Source organism: Temnothorax nylanderi, unplaced genomic scaffold, assembly GCF_030848795.1.
Source record: "Temnothorax nylanderi isolate EJ_2023f unplaced genomic scaffold, tnyl_v1.0 TNYL_tig0034_pilon, whole genome shotgun sequence".
NCBI classification, from domain to species: Eukaryota; Metazoa; Arthropoda; class Insecta; order Hymenoptera; family Formicidae; genus Temnothorax; species Temnothorax nylanderi.
This window is the reverse complement of record NW_027249096.1, coordinates 1,481,520-1,507,545: the sequence shown is the minus strand read 5'-3', so window position 1 is coordinate 1,507,545 and position 26,026 is coordinate 1,481,520. Positions and strand designations below refer to the sequence as shown.

The 26,026-nt window shown below is 33.7% G+C and overlaps 3 protein-coding genes across 11 annotated transcripts in view; 2 read left to right on the top strand and 1 right to left on the bottom strand.

The window, feature by feature from the left end:
• The first annotated feature begins 17 nt into the window (after positions 1 to 17).
• Positions 18 to 1,082, top strand: LOC139770932 (uncharacterized). The gene is made up of 3 exons (XM_071703230.1): positions 18 to 88; positions 202 to 491; positions 609 to 1,082. The coding sequence occupies exons 2-3, from the start codon at positions 229 to 231 to the stop codon at positions 856 to 858; spliced, it is 513 nt and encodes a 170-aa protein (XP_071559331.1). The 5' UTR covers positions 18 to 88; positions 202 to 228; the 3' UTR covers positions 859 to 1,082.
• A 10,546-nt stretch (positions 1,083 to 11,628) lies between these two features.
• On the top strand, positions 11,629 to 14,673 carry Cdk7 (Cyclin-dependent kinase 7). Its single transcript, XM_071703226.1, has 5 exons — positions 11,629 to 11,859; positions 12,094 to 12,153; positions 12,236 to 12,344; positions 12,483 to 12,928; positions 13,012 to 14,673. The coding sequence occupies exons 1-5, from the start codon at positions 11,806 to 11,808 to the stop codon at positions 13,357 to 13,359; spliced, it is 1,017 nt and encodes a 338-aa protein (XP_071559327.1). The 5' UTR covers positions 11,629 to 11,805; the 3' UTR covers positions 13,360 to 14,673.
• Atp8b (ATPase phospholipid transporting 8B) overlaps positions 13,751 to 26,026 on the bottom strand; it is a 53,888-nt gene continuing 41,612 nt past the window's right edge. For 4 of the 9 annotated variants that reach the window (XM_071703225.1, XM_071703224.1, XM_071703216.1 and 1 more), the window contains 12 exons: positions 25,690 to 25,902; positions 25,298 to 25,503; positions 25,061 to 25,216; positions 24,228 to 24,870; positions 23,464 to 23,643; positions 22,122 to 22,863; positions 21,834 to 22,026; positions 20,661 to 20,812; positions 20,243 to 20,595; positions 19,597 to 19,822; positions 19,249 to 19,484; positions 13,751 to 19,166 (listed from right to left, as the gene is read on the bottom strand). In XM_071703225.1, coding sequence (XP_071559326.1) covers positions 18,747 to 19,166; positions 19,249 to 19,484; positions 19,597 to 19,822; positions 20,243 to 20,595; positions 20,661 to 20,812; positions 21,834 to 22,026; positions 22,122 to 22,863; positions 23,464 to 23,643; positions 24,228 to 24,870; positions 25,061 to 25,216; positions 25,298 to 25,503; positions 25,690 to 25,902 — 3,720 coding nt within the window. In that variant the 3' untranslated portion in view covers positions 13,751 to 18,746. The remainder of the gene's footprint in view (positions 19,167 to 19,248; positions 19,485 to 19,596; positions 19,823 to 20,242; positions 20,596 to 20,660; positions 20,813 to 21,833; positions 22,027 to 22,121; positions 22,864 to 23,463; positions 23,644 to 24,227; positions 24,871 to 25,060; positions 25,217 to 25,297; positions 25,504 to 25,689; positions 25,903 to 26,026) is intronic. The other 5 variants (XM_071703217.1, XM_071703219.1, XM_071703220.1 and 2 more) reach the window with 5 other exon arrangements.

Here is a 26,026-nt window from a genome sequence, read left to right as displayed (position 1 = left end):
TGGAGCGTCCGGCGAATTTAAATGGCACTGGCTGCAACCAACTGCAATTCAGAATAATCTGCGTTTTCTAGACTTGAGCAAGAATTCGGTAAGTTGTATTTTATTTTTACACGTGAATAAATGGGTCGCGGATTCTGTCGTTGGAGAAATGAATTTGATTAACCATTGTCATTGGTAATCACAATTTGTCATTGATTACAGCTGACTGAGCTACCGGCGTGCATCGGGATGTTAAGTGCTTTGACAGAGCTGATAGTTTGCCACAACTCGCTGAAATACTTGCCGCAGAGCATCGGAAATCTACGAAACTTGAAAGTTTTGAAATTGTCGGATAACAAATTGTTATATTTACCGGGAAGTATGGTAAATAACGTGCTGAAAACTTTGGACGTTTCGACAAATGCAGATTTTCTTACATTTGACATTATTGTCGTTCACACACAATTATTGACGCTTCGCAGCTTGGCAACTAAAGTGATCTTGAAGGACAGGTTCGTTGACTTCATATCCTTTCTTCCTTCTGCCCACGTTGTAGGCATATGGCACACGCATGTCATCGCTCGAAATATAATATACGAGCCGAAATAACAGCTTTGACGTTTCCGCAGATCAACATATTGCGACAGAGACAGCATATCGCGTGAGTCGCTCGAGTATCTTGAGAAAACGAATTATTGCCTTTATTGCAAAAGTCCCTGCTTCGAATCTTATATAACGAAGTTCGCGCGGCTTAATTCGCTCTATGTTGCCGATATGCCGATATTGGACGGAGACGAAAGAGAAAGACCTATCTTGTCTTTCGAATGTTACTTCTGTTCGTACGATTGCTTTGAAATATGGAGCATTTGTAATGGCTAGTTGGAGAAAATGATAAACTTTTGGACTTGAACCAGTTATAGTTATCCAAGTTAAAGTCTCCCCTGTGCACAATAGAGCACGTGTTAGGAATAAGAATATTAAATATTAAATATTAAATATTAGGAATCGGAATTAGAAATAATAATTAAACGTAACGCACAATGAAAAAGAATAAAATGTAAGATATAAAAGATATACATAGAATTATTCCTACATTTACATATCCTAATATTTAATATTTATTACAGGAATATTCATATATCTACATATCCTAATATTTAATTAATATTTATTCTTATTTCTAATGCTGTATTGTGAGCAGGGCTAAGAAAGTAATATTCAACACTTGATTGACATTATTGATCTGGTCTGATATTATCGAAATTGGTAATAGCATCTAAGTCACAGATACATCTTCTAATTTTATAATATCACAACGTCCGACGATTTATAATAGTTTATAATAATTTTTATAATATTAATTTATCATAATCTTTATTTGTGCGCCGTTACATACCGTTATACAATGTGTATGCTTACATATAATACTTACATAATTTGTAAATTAATAAAAAATGGACTCACGTACCGATGACAATCTCGTTATGCAAGACTAAATATAATCAAAATAATAATTGATTACACAAATTAATCATATTGTATATAATTTTTATTTTGAGGTTTACTTTACGCACCCAGTAAGAAAAATGCTAACAGTTTGCCATAAGATTCGAACAATATATTGTAGCAAAGTATATTGCACACAATATTATGCTCGAATAAAATATTGTAGCTGCATAATTGGCCGATTGGCAACTGCATCTGCATTAAGCAGTAAGTTCTCGTATTCTACCACAGCAGAACCTATCTAGATAACCTCAGAATAGATTTCTAGCAGAAACTGAGTAGAATCCGTCATTTTGTAACAATTTAAATGGAATATTTTATTTAAATAATTACGAAATCGCAGAACGATTTTTGCTGACAATTATGTATGTTCCGTTAATATAGATTTTGTTGCACTTATTCTTACATTTTGCTGATAAAATTTGCAGCAAACATTTCGTTAAATCTGTTTTATTTTCGTAGATCAGCTATTTACGCTATTTTATTGTATTTGCCATACTTTGTGATAAAAATTTTATATAATTTTATATATAAGTAAATTTTAAATAATCGACTATTATACCGATAAGACATTTTTATAAACTGATAATTGATGTACAATATCTTTTACTTTTGAGAGAAAATATTGTTAACAAAGAGATAACAATATTTTCTCTCACTTATATTGTATATTAATATATCTTAATTGTATTGTACTTAATTATACGTAGTACAAGTACAGTAAAAAGTAAAAAGTAGCCTGAAATTTTAGTAATCTGAAATAAATGTTTAATAACGAATTATAAAATTTTCATTTTCTTAGATGACTATATGTATATATAATAAAACTCTTGTTGCAGCATATCAATTACTCTAGTAGACAAATTATTTACATCTACATTTAATTATTAAAAATTAATAGTATTCATCTAAATTTAGAATTATATTGCAATTTTATACAATAATGTATTACAAGTACTAATACAAAAATATTAGGACAAGATATTTTAAGATTTTAAATATTATATGATTAATTTTTATTACAATAATTACAATATCTTCCTTATTTATTCGTTCTTTATCAAGTATTGAGTTGAAATTTATAAATAAATTTCGTTACATTATACTACCGCGTCTAACGCTACATACTGATCACTAATTCTTCTGAGAAATCAAATCATATTACCTACGGTATCTAATTATTTTATCTGCTACAGATATTACAGTTCAGAAGAATGTATACGTATCATTTATTAATCAATATATAGTTTGTATAGAAAAAGTCTAAATTTAAGCAAGGTCTCTATTATAATTATTTTCGGTAAAAACAGAGAACAGCCTACATTAAAATAAGATAAGAATTGCGAATTTCGTCATATTATACGCATTTCGGATGGTTTTGTCCGCAACTTGTCATTAGCTAGGTATCTGAAATGTATAAGTAATTTGGTTGTAATGTATTTTTTATGATATTCTGTACGTTACTTATATTATATTGTTTGACGCGTAAATTGTATGTTACATACAAATTGTACGATAAAAAAATTTCGGAAAGAAAAGAAAACATAATAGATACATTTGAAGAAAAGAAAACTGCCGATTTTAATTGGCGGGGGTAGACCCGGTGGACGCGGGTAGTAGAGAGTCTCTACAGATTGGTTTGTTTTTACTGAATCAAACTTTAATTGATTTCTTAAATTAAAAATATACAGTTTGTATAGGAAAATTTTAAATTTAACCAAGGTTTCTATCGTAATTATATTCGGTCAAAAAAAGGTATATTTTCAACTTTAAACGTTGACCTCGACATTGCTTTAGATTTGAATCTAACGTCAATATACGAAACAGTAAACAGCAATGAAATTACACGGCAGTAAATGTCGAGATTCTAGTAAGGGAACACTACCTTCGGTAACTTCCGCCTCGAAGAGAAAATAATTCGCCCTTTTTCGCAAACGCGGTGGAGCAAGCAAGGTAATAAAACGCAGAATAATGCGCAACAGATTCTTTTTCTTCTTTTAATTATAATCTGTCAAGTTTACGGACACATGGTGTCTAGTCGAGTCGAGCGGTAAAATTCCCTGACTTTTCCAGGTTTTCCAGGCTAAAAATCTTAATTTTCCATGACCATTTTCTAACAAATATCTATGTTCACGAGGGCATTAATCCATAATTTGAAAGTTAATAGAAAAGTGACTTTTCAGTAAAATACAGATAAAATAAATTATAATACTCCAGAACGGAAGAAAACATTGTTTTATTGGCGAGGAGTGTTAATTGTCAGAATTTTACAACACATTACATCATCAGATTATCAAAATAAACATTAATATTAGTGTTTTTTAACACTTAGCTATAATTTGTTTAAAATAATTTTTATATAAACACTCGTTTAAACATTTTATGATTAACACTTAAAATAGTAGTATATTTTTCAATCGAAAAATTACTCGTATCATATCAAGTACCAATTCAACTAGTAATAGTATATGTCAACTGGCGAACTAGTGAAGAAAATCATATCTCATGTAAATTACATAATGAGATTAGAAGGCTTAACATAATAGTGATTCGTAATAGTAGTAGATTCCGTAATAGTTCCGTGATTTATTTGCGATGGTTAATCGTGGAAAGAATGCACTCTTCGAGGGTCGAGAGACACTCAAACAATTTATTCTTGCATCTCTCTTTCCTTGATTTTCACGTGCAAGCTCCTCTTTGTACCACATATGCGCATTACGAGCTGCATGTATCAAATCTTTCGTTATGACGAAATTTTCAAGTTCTCCCTTGGCATTGACTGTATCATAGATGGTTCTTTGAGCGATCAACGACTTTTCTTTTTGATTTTCGATGAAACATTGCTTATTTACGGAAAAACCTCGTTCTACAGTAACGTTTCCGTGAGAAAGAATCATAACGCTTTTCATGAAACTTGACAAATTTTCGTAATCTTTCTTACTGCAACTCGTGATAAGATCGACCCAGAAATGATCCAAACGAATCTCGGATCGCTTGAAAGTTTTAAACTTCTCTTGAACGACGGGGATATTATACTAATGAGATGTCCGTACTCGCGGTCAATTTTATCAACCGTTATTTCCGATATCAAATTATTTTCCACATAAATCCGTAATGCGAAAGACAACCGCTTATAAGCGATTTCTCCTCGACTCGCTATGGCCGGATCCATGCAAGAAACGGCTTTTGTTAGAGGAAATTTGAGAGGAGAGCGAACCATAATCTTCTCTACAAAGATTTGAAGACATTGGCGTACTTGGTTTTTAAATTGTAGTATTTCGAGATCCGAAATGCCTTTTTCGTGTTTGAGTGCAACTTCAGTCGCATATCCAACTTTTATGTATTTCGTTGTACCAAATTATCCTTCTTAGTAACGTCGATTTTGGAAAGATCCGTTTCCTTCAAGTTCAGGACATCATCCTTTACGAATCTCCTCATGATAGATCTCACAAGTGCATAAATTTCATCGTAAAGAAATGAAGTCAACGGATGATCGGATTGAAATTCGGACATAAATAGCTGTACATCGCTCGCGAGGGATTGAAAAAAGGTCAATTTAGGAACGAGTAATTTGTCATCTAACGCGGTCGAAACCGTTTCAAAACTAGCGCATTTTGGAATCTTTTTTTCTTTGATAACTTTTGCCACGTATTTACATACATTCGGTAGAATGCCACGAGCTCGTTCAGCAACAGCGATATTCTCCAACCATCGAATTCCACACAAAAAATATATATATATACACGTCATCGATGTCGTGACTCTTTCTGTCTCAAAGTTTCTGATTTTAATAATTTTTTGCGAGATAAAAAAAGAACAGAAAATGTCATTTTTTAAGTTTTTAACGAAATTCCAGAAAAGTCACAAAATTCCATGACTTTTCCATGACTTTTCCAGGAGCACGCAAATTCCCTGACATTTCCAGGTTTTCCAGGTTTCCATCACCGCTAGACAGATTCTTTTTCTTTTTTCTTCTTTTAATTATAATCTGTCAAGTTTAAGAGACAATTTGGCTGTAAAATTTTGTGATAATTTTTATAGTCCTTGAAAAACTTCCAATTCTGCTTCCAATTATATGAAGAAACAATCAAATAAACGTCTTTTTCAGATCAATCACATAAAACGAGAGAATTCACGAATTCACGAAACGTTTATTTCTTAATAATAACAAAATTACAATAAAGTTTATGCGACCATATTGCGGTAACAATAAGTGTATAAATCATCTAACGCTATTCACTTTAAAAGCTTTCTAAATCCGGATAGCTCTTTTCCACGCTTGAATCAAACAATGTTTATGAAAATATGGAAACGTTTACGAAAAGTCTTCAGTCGGAACAATAATAACGTTCCATCCTCTCTTACCTTCGATGATCCTACAGTATGGTACCAGCTAACATACGTGAACTTATCAAACTGCAGTGGAATCGCCACTTTGCCAAAAGAGTTGGGCGCCTTACCCCACCTTGAAAAGCTCGTTCTGTCGAACAATGGTTTTGGAGCGTCCGGCGAATTTAAATGGCACTGGCTGCAACCAACTGCAATTCAGAATAATCTGCGTTTTCTAGACTTGAGCAAGAATTCAGTAAGTTGTATTTTATCTTTACACGGGAATAAATGGGTCGCGGATTCTGTCGTCGGAGAAATGAATTTGATTAACCATTGTCATTGGTAATCACAATTTGTCATTGATTACAGCTGACTGAACTACCGGCGTGCATCGGGAAGTTAAATGCTTTGACAGTGCTGATAGTTTGCCATAACTCGCTGAGATTTTTGCCGCGGGATTTGGGCACTTTACCTCACCTTGAGAAGCTCGTTCTGTCGAACAATGGTTTTGGAGCGTCCCACGAATTCGAATGGCACTGGCTGCAACAAACTGCAATTCAGAATAATCTACGTTTTCTGGACCTGAGCAAGAATTCAGTAAGCATTGTATTATATCTTTACACGGGAATAAATGAATCGCGGATTTTGTTGTCGGAGAAATTAATTTAATTGACCATTGTCAAGTGTAATCACAATTTGTCATTGATTACAGTTGATGATTGTACTACCGGCGTGCATCGGGAAGTTAAGTGCTTTGACAGAGCTGATAGTTTGCCACAACTCGCTGAGATATTTGCCGCAGAGCATCGGAAATCTACGAAACTTGCGAGTTTTGAGATCATCGAATAACAAATTGTTCTATTTACCGGGAAGTATGCTGAACATGCAACTGGAAACTTTGGACGTTTCAACGAATGACTTTCTTACACTTGATGGTACTCTTATTTTCAAGGAGTTGACGCTTCGTATCTTGGCAGCTAAAGTGGTCTTGAAGAACAGGTTTGTTGGCTTCACATCCTTTCTTCTTTCTGCCCACGTTGTGGCCGCGTTGTGCATGGCACACGCATGTCGCCGCTCGAAATAAGATACACGATTCGAGCCGAAATAATAGCTCTGACGTTTCTGTAGATCAACATACCGAAAAGAAAGAGACAACATACCACCTGAGTTGTTCAAGCAGTTCGAGTCTCTTGAGATTGAAACGAATTATTGCCTTGATTGCAAGAGGCCTTGCTTAAGCTCTTATATAACGGAGTTCATGAGGCTTAACCCGGTCTGTATTGCCGATACGACGATATTGGACACAGAAGAAAGCGAAATCTTGTCTTTTCAATGTTACTTCTGTTCGCTCGATTGCCGTGAAAAATCGAGAATTTTTAATATTTGGTTGGAGTAGAAGATTAAACTTTGGAACTTGAACAGTTATATGCAAGTTTAAGAGTAATATTCAACATTTGATTCGTGATAAAATAACTCTGAGGTACGTCTTCTAATCTCTTAATATCACAATTAACGTCCGGCGATTTAAAATAGTTTACAATAATTTTTATAATATTAATTTATAATAATAAGCTTCATTTGTGCGCGGTCGCAATGTATTATATGTATGTACTTACATATAATACTTATATAATTTGTAAATTAACAAAAGAAAATGGGCTCACCAATGCTGACAATCTCGTTATGCAAGACTAAACATAATCAAAATGATTGCACAAATTTATCATATTTGCATATTTTTTTATTTTGACATTTACTTTATGTATCCTGCAGTAAGAAAAGTAGTTTGCCAGCAGATTCGAGCAAAATATTATGCCACTTTGCCACAATGTTTTGCTCGAGCAAAATTGTGGCTGCTTAATTGGCCGATTGACAACTGCATCTGCATTAAGCTCATATTTTACCGCATAGCAGAATCTATCGAGGAAATCGCATAATAGATTTCTAGCAGAAACTGAGTAGAATCCGTCATTTTGTAACAATTTAAATGGAATATTTTATTTAAATAATTACGAAATCGCAGAATCTCGTTTCTTGCTGGCAATTATGTATGTTCCGTTAATATAGATTCTGTTGCACTTATTTTGCTGATAAAATTTGTAGCAAACATTTCGTTAAATATGTTTTATTTTTTATTTTTTAAATTTTAGCTGTTTACGCTATTTTATTGTACTTACCATACATATTTCACGATATAAATTTTATATAAATTTATATAAATTAATTTTAAGTATACAAATCGACTATTACACCGATAAGACTTTTTTTTACATAAACTGATAACTGATACAATTGGTACAATCTTTTACTTTTGAGAGAAAATATTGTTATCTCTTTGATAATTTTATTATTGTATATTAACATAAATATATTTATATACAATTATATACAATTTATATAAAATTTGTGAACAATTAATATAAATATATTAAGATACAATAAATATATTGTATAAATATATTTGTATACAATTTGCATTATTAATATATTTTAATTGTACTTAATTAAACGTAGGGCAAGTACAGATAAAAATAGTCTAAAGTTAGTAATCTAAAATAAATGCTCAATAATAAATTACAAAATTTCCATTTCTTTAGAGATGACTAAAATAAAACTCTTCTTGCAGTAAATTAATTACTGTAATAGATCGCAAGACAAATTGTTTACATGCCAATTGATAACTAAAAATTGATAGTATTTATCTGTATTTAAAGTCTGTATTTATCTGTATTACAATTTTACACAATGATGTATTACAAAAGTATTGATAAAATATTAGGACAAAACATTAAGATATATTCTAAATATTATGTGATAAATTTTTATTATACAATAATTACAATAAACTTCTTATTTATTCGTTCTTTATCAAATATTAAGTTAAAATTTATAAATAAATCTCGCTACCGTTACATAAATCATAATCTTTTCTGAGAAATCAAATCATATTACATACGGTATCTAATTATTTTATCTGTTGCAAATAGTTAAGAGTGTATCATTTACGAATCAATATTTTGTAAAGAAAAATTCAAAATTTAATCAAGGTCTCTATATATATATATATATATTATAATTATTTTCGGTAAAAAACGAAACAGCCTACATTAAAAAAGATAAGAAATGCAAAATTTTATCACATTTATACATATATTCATATATTTAATGTTATTGTCCACAATTTGTCGTTATTAGATATCTGAAATGTGTAAGCAATTTAATTGTAATATATTTTATGACTTTTTTATATTTTAAATTGTATGAACGTATATTTTTTAACGTAATATTATATTTTTTAAATTGTATGTTATATATAAAAAATTGTACGATAAGAAATGAAAAAAAACATGCATTTGAAGAAAGCTATAGGAGGACCGCTGATTTTAAAATTAAAGGAGGGTGATAGTGAAGAGCTTCTATCAGATTGATTTGTTTTTACTAAATTAATTTTTTAATTGATTTTTTCAATTAAAAATATATAGTTTGTATAGGAAAATTCTAAACTTCAATCAAGGTTTCTATCGTAATTATATATTCGGTCAAACAGATATATATAGTTTAAACAATTATAACTGCTTGTGCATTGTGCATCTTTTCGTCATGCATACATATGTTTAAGTTTAAGCAATGGCATATATATTATATTTAATCTTCCCCATTTCGTTTTTTTATATTATATACATATATGTTTTATATACTATAAAAAAATTAACAATATTAAAATAAAAAAATATACTTTTCTAATATTTTCAATGTCTTTTTTATGTTTAAATTATTCCAACTTTTATAGTTATTATTTTTATAATGTGTTGTTACGCAATTATTCTTTGTGGACGCAGCACGGAGTAGAACCAAACAATCGTGTATGTAACAGAATCGTGATTATCATGAACATAGCATGTTACCCACCGGAAATATCCGTGGTTACGTATTAGTTCAATGAGGTGTCCATGGAGGTGTCACTGGACGAGTTCCATTTAAAAAACGGAAGCACGTTCATTCTCAGGCTTCTCTTTGATTCAATGATACTACATCTATTGTATCAGAGAGAAGCCTGAGAGAGGCTATCCCGGCCTTTTTCGTGGGACCATTGAAAGCCCCTGTACCTGTACACTATCGCCAGTACATCCATTTTCGAAATTGGTACTACGTAGCCGCGTTCATTTTCCGACACTGCCGATAAAATAAAACATCATTTTGGTGCGCGTCCGTGCTACATCTGCAAATATACTACATATACATTGCAGTTTGCAGTGTCGGAAAGAAAAAAAGTGAGAGAGAGAGAGAGAGAGAGAGAGAGAGAGAGAGAGAGAGAGAGAGAGAGAGAGAGAGAGAGAGGGCTATTAGATATTTAACATATAATATAAAAATATAAAATAAGTTAATATTTATCATACATGTAAGATATAAATATTCTCGATTGTAATTGGTTGAGAATCAGTTTAATATTTATCTCCTTTCACTTTCACACTTCCCAGACAGCACAGGCAGCACAGTGTCCAAAATCGGGACATAATAAGAACGTCTTTTAGCCATCTTTTCGTAAAACATCTAAAAGATGACTTTAGACGTCTTATGTCCCGCTTTTGGACATGTGTGCTGTCTGGGTTATTTCAAATAAAAGATACGTATCTATCAAAATTTAAAAATCCGAATACGAGACAACAGGCCTTTATGGAAAATTTTGTAAGCAAAACGAATAATATTTGGGGAACAAGCAACAGAGAATGTTTTATAATTTTTAAGTATCTTGATGATGACGGTTTATTATCTTATATGGTATGAGCGATCACCGCGCTGCAAGAACGATCACGACGAAATTTTTACAAACGATACAATTTAATGAGTAGATGAGGTTAGGAGGAATAAAAAAGCAGATACAAATAAATTCGAAACATTTGTAAACGTAACGAATTTTACGTGAACGAACGAATTACGTGTCTGTTTTTGAACGAAAAACGGAACGAAAAACGGAATTGTATTCGTGGATGCACATTTCAGCTGTTCGCACTCTCGATATTCATACGCATTTCGAAGCAAGCTCGCTCCCTCGTTCGCGATCGTTTGCGATCGCGACAAGCAAAGTGCGAAACGTCAAACGCGCGATCGTTCTCTTCAATCACTTAATAAATTATTAATTCCCGCACTTAACGAGAGATTCAAGCTATTCATTAGCGTCTTCCCGCGCGATTCGCTCATTCGAAAAAATCGAAACGGAGACATGAGACGTGAATTCCGAGGTTATCGTTTCACTGCGACACGCGGAACAACGATTCCATTAAGATTCGGATGTATCGCGCTTCGAATCATTTATTTCTCACATATGTACATATAATTTACTCACCATTCAATCACGGCGCACTGCAGGAGACCCGCCAAATCACAGCCGGCAGGGTGATATGTACGGCGCGACGTCCAGCATGGTCCAGCACGGCACTCGATGTTCATTTCGCCTAGCGACGGCATCTCACTCGTTTCAGCCGACACGAAGAAGGCACGGAATATTCGGCGTACGTTCAGCTTGCAACACCCCATAACCGAATTTCTTTTCGTTCGCGAGAAAGGAATTACACGACCGATGACGTCTCACACCGACGTTGAACGTGTCGCGTATTACTTGCGCCGCTTGCGTGCGCCGTTGCCGCCGCACAGTCGAGCGAGACGTGATTGGCTCGCGAGTCGAGCCCCCGAGTCCGGCCAATCACGTACGGCCGCTCTCGCCGCCGCGTCGGCGCGGCGCGCGGCTTGATGCGGCGGCGTACTAGGCACCGCGCATCGCACAGTCGGTACTGGTGCAGAATGGTGCAGAAATCACAAACCACAAAGAACAGATATTCTGCTTCTCCTTCTCGTGTGCTCCTTCTTTTCATGTCATGTGAACACGTGTCGTCCTATGTTATCCAAGAAAGTGGAGTATCGTACAAGACGTGTCGTGTAAAAATAGAATAATTAAGGAAAAGAAGCTGGTAGAAGAATAAACTCTCACTGACAATGACGGAAAAAGTGCGGAGATATGAGAAAATCGACTTTCTGGGCGAAGGACAGGTTAGAACACCTTTTTGCCATTTCAGTGATTGCATCGTATAATATTTATTTATTTTTAGAACGTTTTTTTTATGCATTGCACGATGCCTGCTTGAGATAGCATCACACAATACGTGACTTTATATATTTAATGCATATTTATACATAGCAATTGCAATACATGATTCAATGATTTAAGTATAAAAATATTATAAATATAATTTGTAAATATACTGTATATTGTGTATATTTCAGTTTGCCACGGTTTACAAGGCGAGAGACATAGAAACGAATAAAATTGTGGCTGTGAAAAAGGTTAGTTCCCACGTTATGCAAAATATATATTTCTACTTTTTGTACAATTTGTGTCATAAACTTTTTATATCTGTAAATATAGATTAAGGTCGGAAGTCGTGCAGAAGCTAGAGATGGCATAAACCGGACTGCTCTGCGAGAAATTAAACTGCTGCAAGAATTAAAGCATGATAATATTATTGGCCTGCTAGGTACTTAATTCTAACATGGAAAAGTTTAATTAATACTCAATTGTTAAAACAAATAATAGGCAAACGTGCAAAATTATATAATACAGCTTGTGTAGAAATACATTTTTGTGATTATATGCATATATATTAAAATTTCAGACGTTTTCGGCTATAAATCAAACGTATCGTTAGTATTCGACTTTGTGGACACCGATCTGGAAGTAATAATAAAAGATAGCAATATAGTTTTAACCGCAGCCAATATAAAGACGTACATGATTCAAACCTTACAAGGCCTGGACTATCTTCATTTCAATTGGATACTTCATAGAGATTTGAAGCCGAATAACTTACTGGTAAACTCGGAAGGCGTTCTAAAAATAGGAGATTTTGGCCTGGCAAAATTTTTCGGATCACCTAACCGGATAAACACTCATCAAGTGGTCACAAGGTGGTACAGAGCGCCTGAATTACTTTACGGCGCTAGACTTTATGGAACTGCGATTGATATGTGGGCGGTGGGTTGTATATTAGCCGAGCTTCTGTTAAGAGTGCCATTTTTGCCTGGCGAATCTGATTTAGATCAACTCACTAGGATATTTCAGGTATTAACACGTCAATATAAAATATATCATTGTGAAATTATCTTATTTCTCTAATTTTGATGTTGTATCATTTCTGTGTTTAGACACTAGGTACTCCAACGGAAGAAACATGGCAAGGGATGACCGAATTACCGGACTTTATTCAATTCAAGCCCTTCCCTGGCACGCCTTTGAAGCATATATTCACTGCTGCTGGCGACGATCTCCTGGATTTAATTGCTAGTTTTCTGAACGTGAATCCTCTGGAAAGGTGTACGTGTGATCAAGCTCTGCAAATGCCATATTTTAGCAATAAACCCGCACCTACAGCTGGATCTAAACTGCCTCTACCCATGACCATTAAACGTCAACGTGAAGAAAGACCTAGTCTAAAAAGAAAACTGTTAGACTCGATGGAAGGAGCCTCTTTAGCTAAGAGATTGCAATTTTAATTGCGATTGATGCTAGAACAAATGGACGAAATAAGAAATTGTTCGCTAAATGCAACCAATGCCAATTTCGGAAGATTAGAGAGATCTCTAATTGTGATACTGTATGTCGAAATATTGTGTCACGTTGTAGCAAATAATTTTATAAAAGTATTACTCGAATTCTAATATCTTACACATATATAGTACATAAAAAAGCATGTGTGATTATATTTTAATAATCTAGAATTTTGTGGTAAGAAATTCTAATAATAATTTGTACGATAATATCATAAATCCCTTTTTCAATAAATCACTATATTTCCGGTAATTGATCGGTGAAAATGACAGAGGAGCGGGAGGAGATATACATATATATATAACAGGTGGCAATAATAATACGCGTGTTGAAAAATACAATGTTACGCTGCGATATCTTTATTAACTTAAAGATTAAAAAACGAGATATTTAAACGATTTCGTAAACCACGAAACATCCAATCTGAAAGAATACGAAAAAAGTAACTAGCTAATCATAAAGCATTAATTTTCTTTCACACCAGGCCGATATTCACGATAAGTACGGACGAGTAACACGATATTCACGTAGCATAGTTCGCTAATCTGTGATCGTATTATGGGTGGATTTGTTGGATTTCATGGAGAAAGCGAGATAAGTTACAGAAGCTTGTAATTTATCTCGCACCTTACATTTCGCGTATTTCGATCAAAGAACATTTCACTAAATTTATGTCTTATGATTCTGCTAATGCACATTTTGTAGGTAATGCTCATACTTATAATTGTACTGCATTGAAATTGCTTCTCTCTTCAATGCACACGTCAAAACGTGCAAACTTTCTTCAATTATGTACATATGTAACAAAGTTGTAAATCAATACTGTTATGCAACAAAAATACAATTTAGTACAAGATTATTCTTAATTTATTATATTAATGCATACGTCGAAACGAACCGGCCGCATTCGGAACGGAAGAGATCTGTCCTCTGTCACTCTGCTTCCAGTATAAAACGCAAAGATCCTTAAATTTAACGACAAAGGCCGTGCGAAGATTTACCTTACGAAAGTATATCTTATATTACATATCTTCTTACATACGAGCGTAATTTAGGATGATAGACATTTTAATATTGAAGCAATGTATGTGTGATTTACACCTATGCGTGCCTTATTCTTTAAATTGTTAAATTTGGTAAAACGGAACAAAAAATTCTTTGTAAAATAATAATACATAATTGTTTTGATGTAAGATGCGTTTGGAGATTAGGGCCGTCATTAATTTACATGTACAAATATACATGAGTTCGTAAGACTATTTCGATCTCTGTGGCAAAGCACATTTTATTTACACGTCTCTCCTTTGCATCGTCGACTATATTACAGTTATTAAAAGTATATCTTCGTTTTTTTATCTTCTCGTCGACCAATATTACAAAACATCTTGAAAGCAAACGGATAAATTAGGAGTAATTTAATTAGAAAAGTAATCTTAAAAAGCACCATAAAATGTGCTATATAAATGATAAATTTATGTTAACACATATCGTACTCTGGTCCCTTTCGTTTGAATTGAAATATAAGAAATATTTATGTTTTCTAAATATTTTCTCTATATGATTAGTAGCATAGTAACTGCTAAATGTGTATATGTGTTTGTAATTACTGAATATTGAAACTCTTAAAGGAAAGTAGCAGAGATGAATCAATAAAAACGAAAATGTGATTAATCTGTGTAGTAATCTGCATTAAATCAAAAATAGAACATCTGACGCGTTTATCTATGTATGCCACTACTCGGTACCATGATTAGTTTTCTATTTTTTTTTTTGCTTATGAATATTACAACATATGTGTATGTATATATATAAAATTTTGCAATTGTATTAAACTTCGTTAATGCATACATTGTACAAGGAACATTTTAAACTTTAATATTTATTTGCATAAAGTACGTCTTTGCATAGCTCTATCGTGAAATATTAAATTTCAATGTTTATTACAACTAACAAATAGTTAAATTCAAAAAGACAAGTTACTATTAAAAATCCCTCTATGGTAAAAATGAAAAATACTGGACATAGTATCAGAAAGAAACAATACTGTTTTAGATATGTGATAACTAATTATATATATATAGTAAGTAAAATTAAATTATTCAGTTTATTTCAAAAGAAAAGTTATTTATTTTAGACAAAGAAATATTAAAATAAATAATTATATTAAAAAATATCAATTATATTCATATGATTGATTGTTTAGCAACCACATATGTATAATGCATATCTGCCTTATATTTAATTAATTGTTCATATTATTGTCATATATTAACATTTTATTAAAAAACGTACAAATAAGAAAAATGTTTAGAAAAATGAACACAAACTGCTATGAAAAATACAAATTATATAATTGAAGTTTAGATAAATTACTATATTTCTCAGGTTTATACTATGTTCCAATAATTAATGTTTGATAATCAATAGAGCACATGCAGTAGACAAATACAGTTTACTTCCAAATTTGATTCGGCATTTGACTTATAACGTACATATAACAGTTTATGCAATCAACAATTTATGACTACGTGTTATAATTCTTACCCGTCTTACATTAAATAAGCACATCAATATTAATTATATCAAGAGTTTCAAATAATATCTATATATTTCCTCATTTTTTTTACACTCAATAAAACAAGATAATAATTTGGATATTAGCAAAAAAATTGAGTCTCTTTAGCTTCTTTAAAATAAAAATCATTTAATACTTCGGAAACTTATACAGCACATATAACAAGATATTTCAGAATTTTGATATTTAATGTTGCAAGTAATTCGTAGGTGATGAAATTACATATATATCATGTTAATATAACAAAATATTAGCAAAATGAATGCGCATATAAATCAGTTACATTCTACAAAGAATGTAACTTGTGCATGTGCACAACTAAATATGTATTTTTCCCACATGTAAAGAAGAAACATGTCCAATATTGTTTTTCACAATATTGAATATTATACAATTCCATACAGTGTATCATTTTTAGTTTATATAAATATATCTTCCAAATTATTTTCTTAGAATTCATTTATACTGTTATTAATAAGTATTTCATCTTCACCACGCAAAGATTTATTAATATCTTATTATTTGTAATTCGAATTCATTTTAGAAGCACACAAAATTTCTTCAGAATAAAAATCTGTTTTGTAACAAGTATACGAGACGTCATATAAAACTCAATTATCATTTAAATTGAGGACATTATGCTAGCATTTCACGGATTAATGGTAATTTACTTTCTTCCAGAATGTAATATTTGCCCAAAATTCGACGCTTCATGATAAGCAAAAGAAAAACTTCAGAAACTTATTTGAGAGAATCAACTTTTGTATTGCAAACTTTGGAGGAGCATATTATGTGATACAAAAAAGACTGCGGTATAAACTACTGAATGTCTGCGCCTGGAACTAGTAAGTTAAAGTAAATACACTTATTTCATAATTATTTGTTATTGACATAGAAAAAAAAAACAAAGTGTACATCATATAAATCTAAACTAACGAAATATCACGGGAGCTCGAGAAACTCTGTGTAGTTTGACGATTAGGCACAATGTTTGAAAGCAACCAAAATTTTAATGTTTTCCGTTCAAATTATAGTTTGATTGTGGAGCATACTTTCCCCGTACAAACTATTTCTCTCTAAATTTTCATTGTAATATTAAAAGTAGAAATACATACTCTCTATTGTTTCGCTACTGTTTTTTTCGCTTTAATATATTATATATGTATTCAATAGTCAGTCCAAGGCAAACTTTATCCGCAATAGTGTAATATAATATAGCTACTATTTTCATATTATTTTAAATCGATCTATCTATATATTACTTTCTTTTAAAAAATGTGTATACTTAACATTTAATATAATATATATATCTCTTTAAAATATGTACAGTCAATTCTATGATACAATATTTTAAATCATTTGTTATATTCATGTTTTATAAAGGCAATTATCAATGTAACTATTATTCTTATAATATATTGTGTAAACGCGTTTTTTCTGTTTTTACAATAATAATGTTCATATTGGGATAATATATAATACAAGATAAGATATTACAAGATTTCGACACCTCTATGCAATACTTCTATTATATACAGTGCATGATAATGCAAATTATTTCTTCCATCGTTTTACTGCATTGGTTAGGTTAGGTTTTTTCGTATTACGATTTTCAGTAAAATGGATCGAGAATTATCCACAGGATTACAAATACGATTAAATGTTGAGATCATGTGTTTCCAATCCATTTAGAGTTTTTAATGAGAGAAAGGTTTTTTAAGACACGTAAATTATATTTAAAAAATCGTCTCAACTTTCTGTAGTAAATTATAATTAAACATTTTATACATACCTACAGTATGTATAAATAAACTGTAATAAGATTCGTGTATTTAATTAATAAATTATTGAAAATTAATATTATAATTTCAGGTAAAATAAAAAAAACATATATCTCTCTGTATTTTCTATTAATACTTGCTTTCAACGTTGTTTTATATTAATATATGGAATTAAAATAATTATCATTTTTCATCGAACAAAATATCAAAAATTATTTACATGTTGATATTTAAGATTGTTTTCACATATATTAATACGAAATTTCATAACAACTAAAAACATATCGTAGTCTATATCGTAGCATAAGCTATTTTTCTATACAAGTATATAATTATCATAAAACATTATTATTTTTACGTACATAATCATTGTCAACAAAACGTTAAATCAAGTATGTATATTCCGTGCACTTACTTGGCAAAAGTGCAAAAATATAAATTTAAAAATATTGAACACGTAAATACATAACACTTAAGTCATAATTATAACAAATATATAAATGCTTAACAGTGAAGTATAGACATAAATAGCATATGCTACTTCTATTGTAGTGTAACTCAATGTATCCCACTGGAATTCATTGCGTTAGATACATGCATTAATGAAATTACATACATTTGTATTTTAACATTATTATCGTTGTTTATAGGCATCCGTTATAAATCGTAAGAGTTTTTAATTGATCAAAATTTTCCTCAAATAAATAAATGTAAATTAAATGTAACGTAATCACAGACATCGATGCTTCACGAGATCCTCTCGATTACTACGTACAATACATCACTTGCATCTCTCAATTAACATAAGAAGAAAAGAAAAAAAGGTATTGGGGACACGATTTCAATGGGATACACCAGAATCAATAAATTCGACGCTTTTAATTTTGGCTTAATGTCCGTAACTAAGTATATTAAGAGAACCTCACTAGTCACCTGCACTTTAGTGTCCATTGAGTTGACTAAAACATTCGAACTATTATAAATTAATCGTGTCCAGCGTGTGTGAATTTCTAGATGCGCTGTTGTCCTTTGGTGATGTCGTAGCAGCGTTAACCTGCTTCGTAACATTGTTCGTAAACGGCATAGAAAACTTAAAATCAGCACCATTTGGCAATTTGCGCATAATTTTCCCAGATGTGATGAGCCTGCCGAAGCCCTCTTGGTGGGCGAAGGCGTAGCCCGAGCGTAAGGATCGCCGTGTACGTCTCGTAGACGGGGTACGCAGTATGTCCTGGCTTTGACGGGAACGCAGTTGTGCCAGTCTCTGCTTCAGTCTGACTCTGTCGGACAGTGTCGGTCTGACGTCCATGAAGAAGAATCGCCACGACAGTACCGGTATCACGAGAATTATACAGGATATCACTGTAGTGAACCAAAAGGTCGCCTCCGACATGGCCTGCAGACATGAATTAAGTACTAAGTGTTGCATATACTGGCAATTACGGAGAGTACGGACGAGGATTCGCGACGATACGTACCATCGTGAGACTGCCGACGTAACTACCGCCTATGACAAAGTTGTAGAAATAATCTAAAATAAAATACCAGATGAGCGAGCCCCACACCATGATGTGGTTGAAAACTGTCCAGTACGACGTGTCGAGGGCTATTTGAACGGTCACGACTATAACTAATATAGTGGCTACTACACTGCCCAGCAGCATGTGATCAGAAAGTACGTAACCCTTAGGTGATACCCCGTCCTTGTATGTCCCTGTCGAAATACACAAGATATGTACGTTTGCATATAAATTTGTGTTGTTTCAATTTAAAAATAAATATAGCATAAACACAATCCCTTTAATAAATAGATGTAAAATATTTACCGTAAGGTACTAAAAATAATACACAACTAGCGTAAAATCCATGTAAAGCGCTCCAACAAAACTCCTTCTTGTTGAAGAGCAAATTTTGTAATCCTGGTGCGTATAGCTTCGGATACATTAAACTGTTCTTGTCGTTAACATCCTGATCAAAAATGCCAACCGCCAAGACTGGTAACGAGGTATAAAATAGATTGTAGACGGAAATGTACATAGGATCGAATACAGTCTGCAAGAAAATATATGCAAGAGATGAACATATACAATTAACTTTAATTGTGCGCAATTGTCTATGTACTATTTTCTACAACATGTCAGAAAAATATCTAAATTCATATTCAAAATCTCGACTTTGGAGCAAGCTCTTACAAAGGAGTATTAGGCCTGTTCGTTTTCGCTGCACTTCTGAACTAGTGCAATAAGTTAGAATAAAACAAATATATTTTCTTTCATTTTAACTTATTGTACTAGTTCAGAAATGCAGCGAAAACTAACAGGTCTATCATGAATAATACTCCTTTGGAACAAGCTCTTACAAAGGAGCATTATGAATAATATTCGCCTTTAAATCATCATCCATTTCGTTATCTTTATCATTATCTTTATTATATCATCATTATTACCGTAACGTAATTTTTGAAGATCTTACCTGTGCGCTGAATCCGCAGAAGAAAGCAAACCAGATGTGGCAGAGAGTAAACGCGAAATTCTTGTAAAAAAAATACCTAAGAAATTTACTCATTCTATAGTACGACCATCTGCCATGGACCAGAAGCAGCCTCTCCAAAAACCTAAATTGCCCTATCGAATAGTCGGAGGCTAATACCGCCTGCAATCCTTCCTGCCCACTGATACCAACACCGATGTGAGCTGTTTTTATCATCGAGACGTCATTGGCGCCGTCGCCAATTGCCAGAGTCACCGCAGACTTATTTTTCTTAATCAACTCGACGACCATCGCCTTTTGTAGTGGCGTCACCCGACAACATATTACAGCTTTACCTGCAAGAGATTCGAGCCATCAAATAAATTGTTTCTATAAACACGCGTGATCCACTTTAACTTACATTGGCTGGACACTTCTAGAAAAAGCTGTTCAAGTTGTGGATGTAACGCGTGAACCAAAGAATGTCCGTTGATAACTACCGCGAATCCTGTTGAATTCTCCATCTCGTGCTCGTCTTGCTCGTCCCTACTAGGATTGTATTCGGTATCACTGCTGTGCAGAGAAAATAGCTTTCAAACAAAAGATGATCTCTTCTCATACAAAAGCTGATCGTCTGGTATTTACGAAAATGAAATTCAACTCTAAAATTTATTCACTTCACAATTAAAACAGACACAGTTATAACAGAAATTGGACCGGAGATAATAAATCGTGATCATTAACGAAATGAAAAGAAATTTTGAAACTTCTTGCTATTAAAAAATGATGCACGGTAATCGTAAACAATACACAGTGCATTGTATTAATAAACTATAGATACAAGAACGTGACACAAACAACATACCAGTTGTGTTAATATTATCACTAAGATTAATTATTAAGCATACAGAAAGAGAAGGAGTGAGTATCAAGCATCATGGTAAATCTCAGTTATCTATAACTATATATATTACTAAATTGTAGGATATTCAGATATAACATATGCAGTATCTGGAAAATATCTTAAGTGATTTAAAAAGGCAGACCTAATCTATCATTCTAAATATAGCCATATTGTTATATTATCAAAAAGAAGTAGCAAATGTTGATATCTTTCAGAAGAAGTGGAAGATAATTTTGTAATGCTTTTTAAATACAGAGGATATGAATACTATCAGATATAGGCATGCAGATTGTAATTTCAAAGTCGGGCTTCGCGATGGACAAATAGAGAAGATGGGATATGTATAAACCAATGCACGTATGATGAATTAAGCTAGCAAAATACAATTTGTCGCATCCTCGTATCATCCGGAAAACAAGTACCAAGTTTTTCATTCTTACGAAAATTGAAATTTGAACTGCATTGCGAGATCCGTTAGCTTGGGTATAAAGCATACGAGTTCTCTGCAGTTAAGTACGATAAATTCTTAGGCAAGACTGTATAGACATAGAAAGCATTACATGAAAAACATAGTGCCACATTCAGTGTGAGAGATAAGTTTTCTTTTCCTTTCTTAACAAGAATGCGTTAATTAGAATCAGCAATGGAAAAAATTGATAGGTTGTACTCCGTCTCTTTCATGTGCCTGACCTTTCCTTGTCCCACCTGAATGTGACAATGGAGAGTGTCGGCCGTTTCTGTTGGGTCGAGGCTGTCTTAATGGTATCAAAATATCGCATTAATTGCGTTTCCACGCTATCGTAAGTGGTGCCGTCTACTACGAAGACATCCGTGAGATCATCCGTCAATAACTGACATGAGTATCCGATGTTGATAGCCGTCTCTGTACGAAAAAAAGTTTGACGTAAAGATGTTATTCTACGAACACAAGCACAAGTCTTTTTGTCCTTATAATACTTGTATGATCTTCAAACTTACCCTGTTTGTCACCGGTCAATACCCAAAGTTTGATGCCAGCGAGGCTGAGATTGGCGATGGTCTGAGGTACACCGTCTTGCAATTTATCCTCGATGGCAGTAGCACCCAATAATGACATATCTTTCTCTATTTCTTCATAAATCGCGTCCAGCTTGTCGTCTCTATTTTCTTGGCTTAACGCGGCTTCTTGATGGCGTTGTTTCCAATTATTAAAAAAACTTTCGTCCAAATCCCTCACGGAAAGGCACAGTGTTCTTAAGCCTTCACCCGCAAATTTATTTAGATGATCCAATGTTTTTGCCATTATCTCGTCGCTGTCCTTTTTCAATCGCTCGTAAATAACGCTGTCCGCTCCTTTGCAGTATAATCGGAGGTGTCCGTCTTTTCTCAAAATCACGGACATTCTCTTTCGCACATTATTAAAATCCAGAATGCAGAGAAGTTCGTATATCTCTTTCTTTCCCATTACTTCGATCGTTATACTGTTAGGCGATCTCTCCTTGAAGACAAAGCCGAAGTTCCTAGCCGCGGATACTAAGGCAGCCTCATCGGGCGATTGTGCTTGATATTCGATCTTGCCGTGTTTATCTTCCGGCATAACGGTATGACAAAGTGCTAACAGACTGAAAAAACTGTGGACGTCCTGATTTTCCCGTTTCACAGCTTCGAGCAGCGCGGGATCATAGAATTTAAAGTCTGGTTCGTAGTCCTTGTTAAACGAGAAATCCAAGGGTGGCATTGTCTGCAAAATGTGTAATGAAATTTTTTTTTTAAGAACTTTGCACCTTGTTCGTGTACCACGAGGTTAATGTAAAAGAAAGTTAATCTTATTGGCAGAGATCGGGAAATCCGCTGTTGTTAAAAAAGAAGGGAAAGAAAGCTAGACGGAAAGCTTATTACCCAGAGTAATGTACCTTGTTTCCATAAAAATAGGTTTGTTGGAAGACCTGGATTATATACCGTTAACTGTATCATTGTATCAAAGTATATACATTACAAGAAAATAGCTACAAAAGAAATTAGCCTTAACCGTGCGTTTGTGTGATACAAGGAATAGGTACGACTTATTTATCTAGTTTATGGCACAGTGTAAAGTTCTAACGTGCACAAACACTACGAATACAGTTATTGAGCGTATAATAAAAACAATAGAAATGCTTCTGTTACTTATATGATATTATATGCGATAAGTTACCAGTGTAACGATAAACAGATGATATTGAATATGATATATACAATTAGGACGACAACGGGGTATACAGATAAAAGCGATAGCGTGTAAAGATTTCGTGTACAGATTTCGTGATCGGTGACAAGAGGTGCTAATTATCAACATGCGTACTGAAGACTTGTGTGGAATCTTTGGGCTGCCGTTGATGCCGGGTTCCGGTGTTGTATTAGACACCCTGTCTGCTTGTTCCAGAAGACGTACATTTGGACCACTTAATGGTGTATAAACTGGACGTACGAATTCCTGCCCGCTCTTCCACCGCATCGTCGACGTTGTAACAGCTCTGTCCGTCTACATGCAGCACACACATGCTAAGTATATGAAATTTCTTGCACAGATACGACCACGAATTGATATCATATTCGCATGTAACTGAAGACAATTATCATGTATGAGTAAAAAAGGAATCACGATATAGAGACAATCAGGAATATTCAACAAATCACGTATGCATGTAATAGTGTGCAAGGACAATTTTTAATGCTAATTGCATTATTAATGTAAACATGTTTTAACGTGTTTTGCAAGAAGAAAAAAAGGACGTTTTATAGCTTTTCGCATGAGTATTTATAGGCTATAATTCACGATAAAATGTAGCACAGATTGTAATAAAAAGAATATAACATATATAACGTAACAATGCAGTATGTAACCCCTCTATAACAATAACAAAGAATTTTCAGCAAAAGCATATGATCAATGACTTTTTTTTCACGCAGCATTGGAAGCATAGCTAATATAATGCGGATAATGTATTTGTCTTATTTTAGATAATATGTATAATTTTGTAATAACATGAAAATTTATGTTGCAGCACGTACCCTGTCGTTCAGCATCGAGTCAGGGATCTTCGCGTCAATAAAAGAACGACTCACCTCGCTCAAATCGATGACTTCGCCGGTAACTTCGTCAATGATGTCGCCGTAACACTTGCCTGCCACAGAACACTTGTTGAAAGTCATTATGTTCTGCGTCAACGTCCCGGTTTTGTCGGAGAATATGTATTCTATTTGGCCCAGCTCCTCGTTTAACGTGGTAGTCCTTGCTTTAGCGTGCGTTTTCGTGGGCGCGTAGTACATCTCCTCGTCCCAATTTATCAAAAATGATTGAACGAACCGAATAACTTCGACACTCACATACAAACTGATTGGCACCACCGTGTTCAGTACGATAGAGTACGAAAAGAACACGAGTAGGGCAATCACTGTGGCACCGGTCATAGGTTCGCTCGGCACTAACGAGTCCCACGGTAGATACGCTTGGAAATAACGGCCCACAAGGCTTTCCCAAATACCACAGCCGACCATGCAAAACAGACATAAGGAAAGTAAAAAAAACACTATCCCGATGATGAGAAGATTCAGCAGTCTATCTATAGAGGTCCTTTTAAATTTGGTCTTCCCTGAGTTTTGCATCAGTTTGGTATCCTTGCCCGCAAAGATCACCATGCCATAGCACCACTGTGTGTTCCTAAGCACGCAGCCCCGTAAAATAATCTTGTCGTTATCCAATGCGTATCTGCAATTAATTGTGAAATATTAGTATGATATCGGTATCGCTGATAAACAGTAGTTAAGTAAACTTGACGCGAGCAAAGCAAGAATCAGATATCTTTATATATAATTTCTACAAGAAACTGTGGCCTTCTGTGGAATATTCCGTTTTATCTGGCTCTCGCTGTGCTCCATTTATATAGTGTTCATCTTACTTTTTTCCTCTCCACGTTAGCGTTCCGTCGAATTTATTTAATAAATTATTAGGGGTTTCGCAAACGATCTCTCCATCGAACTGGCCGATTAATTCGTGATTTTCCATCATCTCGGCAGTTTCGGGCAGGCACTGACGACATTTCAAATTCGTCTCCCTACACAAAGTTCATAGAGATTATTACATCTTCATAGATACACAATTTTACATTTAATTGAACGATTTTCATAAACGGTACCCGTCCAATTCCGCTGTTTCGATGTAACAGAGGCCATTCGGCTCACTCGTCGTTAGCAGCAGAACGTCCGCTGCGACAAACTGATCGTTCTCCATTCTAATTACGTCGCCCACTTGAACCTGCGACCATTTCTCCTCACGAAGATTAGAACCCCGCAGCGTCCGGGATTTCCTATTATTTACTTGAGAGTCGTTGCTATGCCGTTGCTGGAAATTAAATTGTATTAAGTTTTCGCGGATCATACTCTACTCTTTGTATAAAGTCTACTTTATTTGAATACTTTTCTAAAAAATGTTTGTATAATTTTATGTATCTATTTTGATAATATATTAGTATTTTTTTCCACAAAATGTAGCAAAAAGTAGTAAAGACGTTGATTACGGAATACTTACAAAGTCGTCATAGGCATCTTTGACGGCAGTGAGTGTGAGTACCCCTATAAGCGGTATGGCTGTGGTGATAGGGGTTAAAGAGGATATGGCGGGGATCATCTGAAGCACCAACAGGCATAGGAAGTAAAAGTTAGCGAGCCGCTGAAATTGCTCGAACAAATTCAATGGTAGGAACGTCAGAACCGAATACTTGGACGTCTTGATGTAATTATTCTGCAAATCAATAGAAATATTCGCGTGTTCATATCCGTTACACATTAAATTCCTAAAAATACCTTTCATTTTTTCATTTTTTTTTTTAAATTTAAGATTTGACAACAGTTAGTAATGTAAGAAG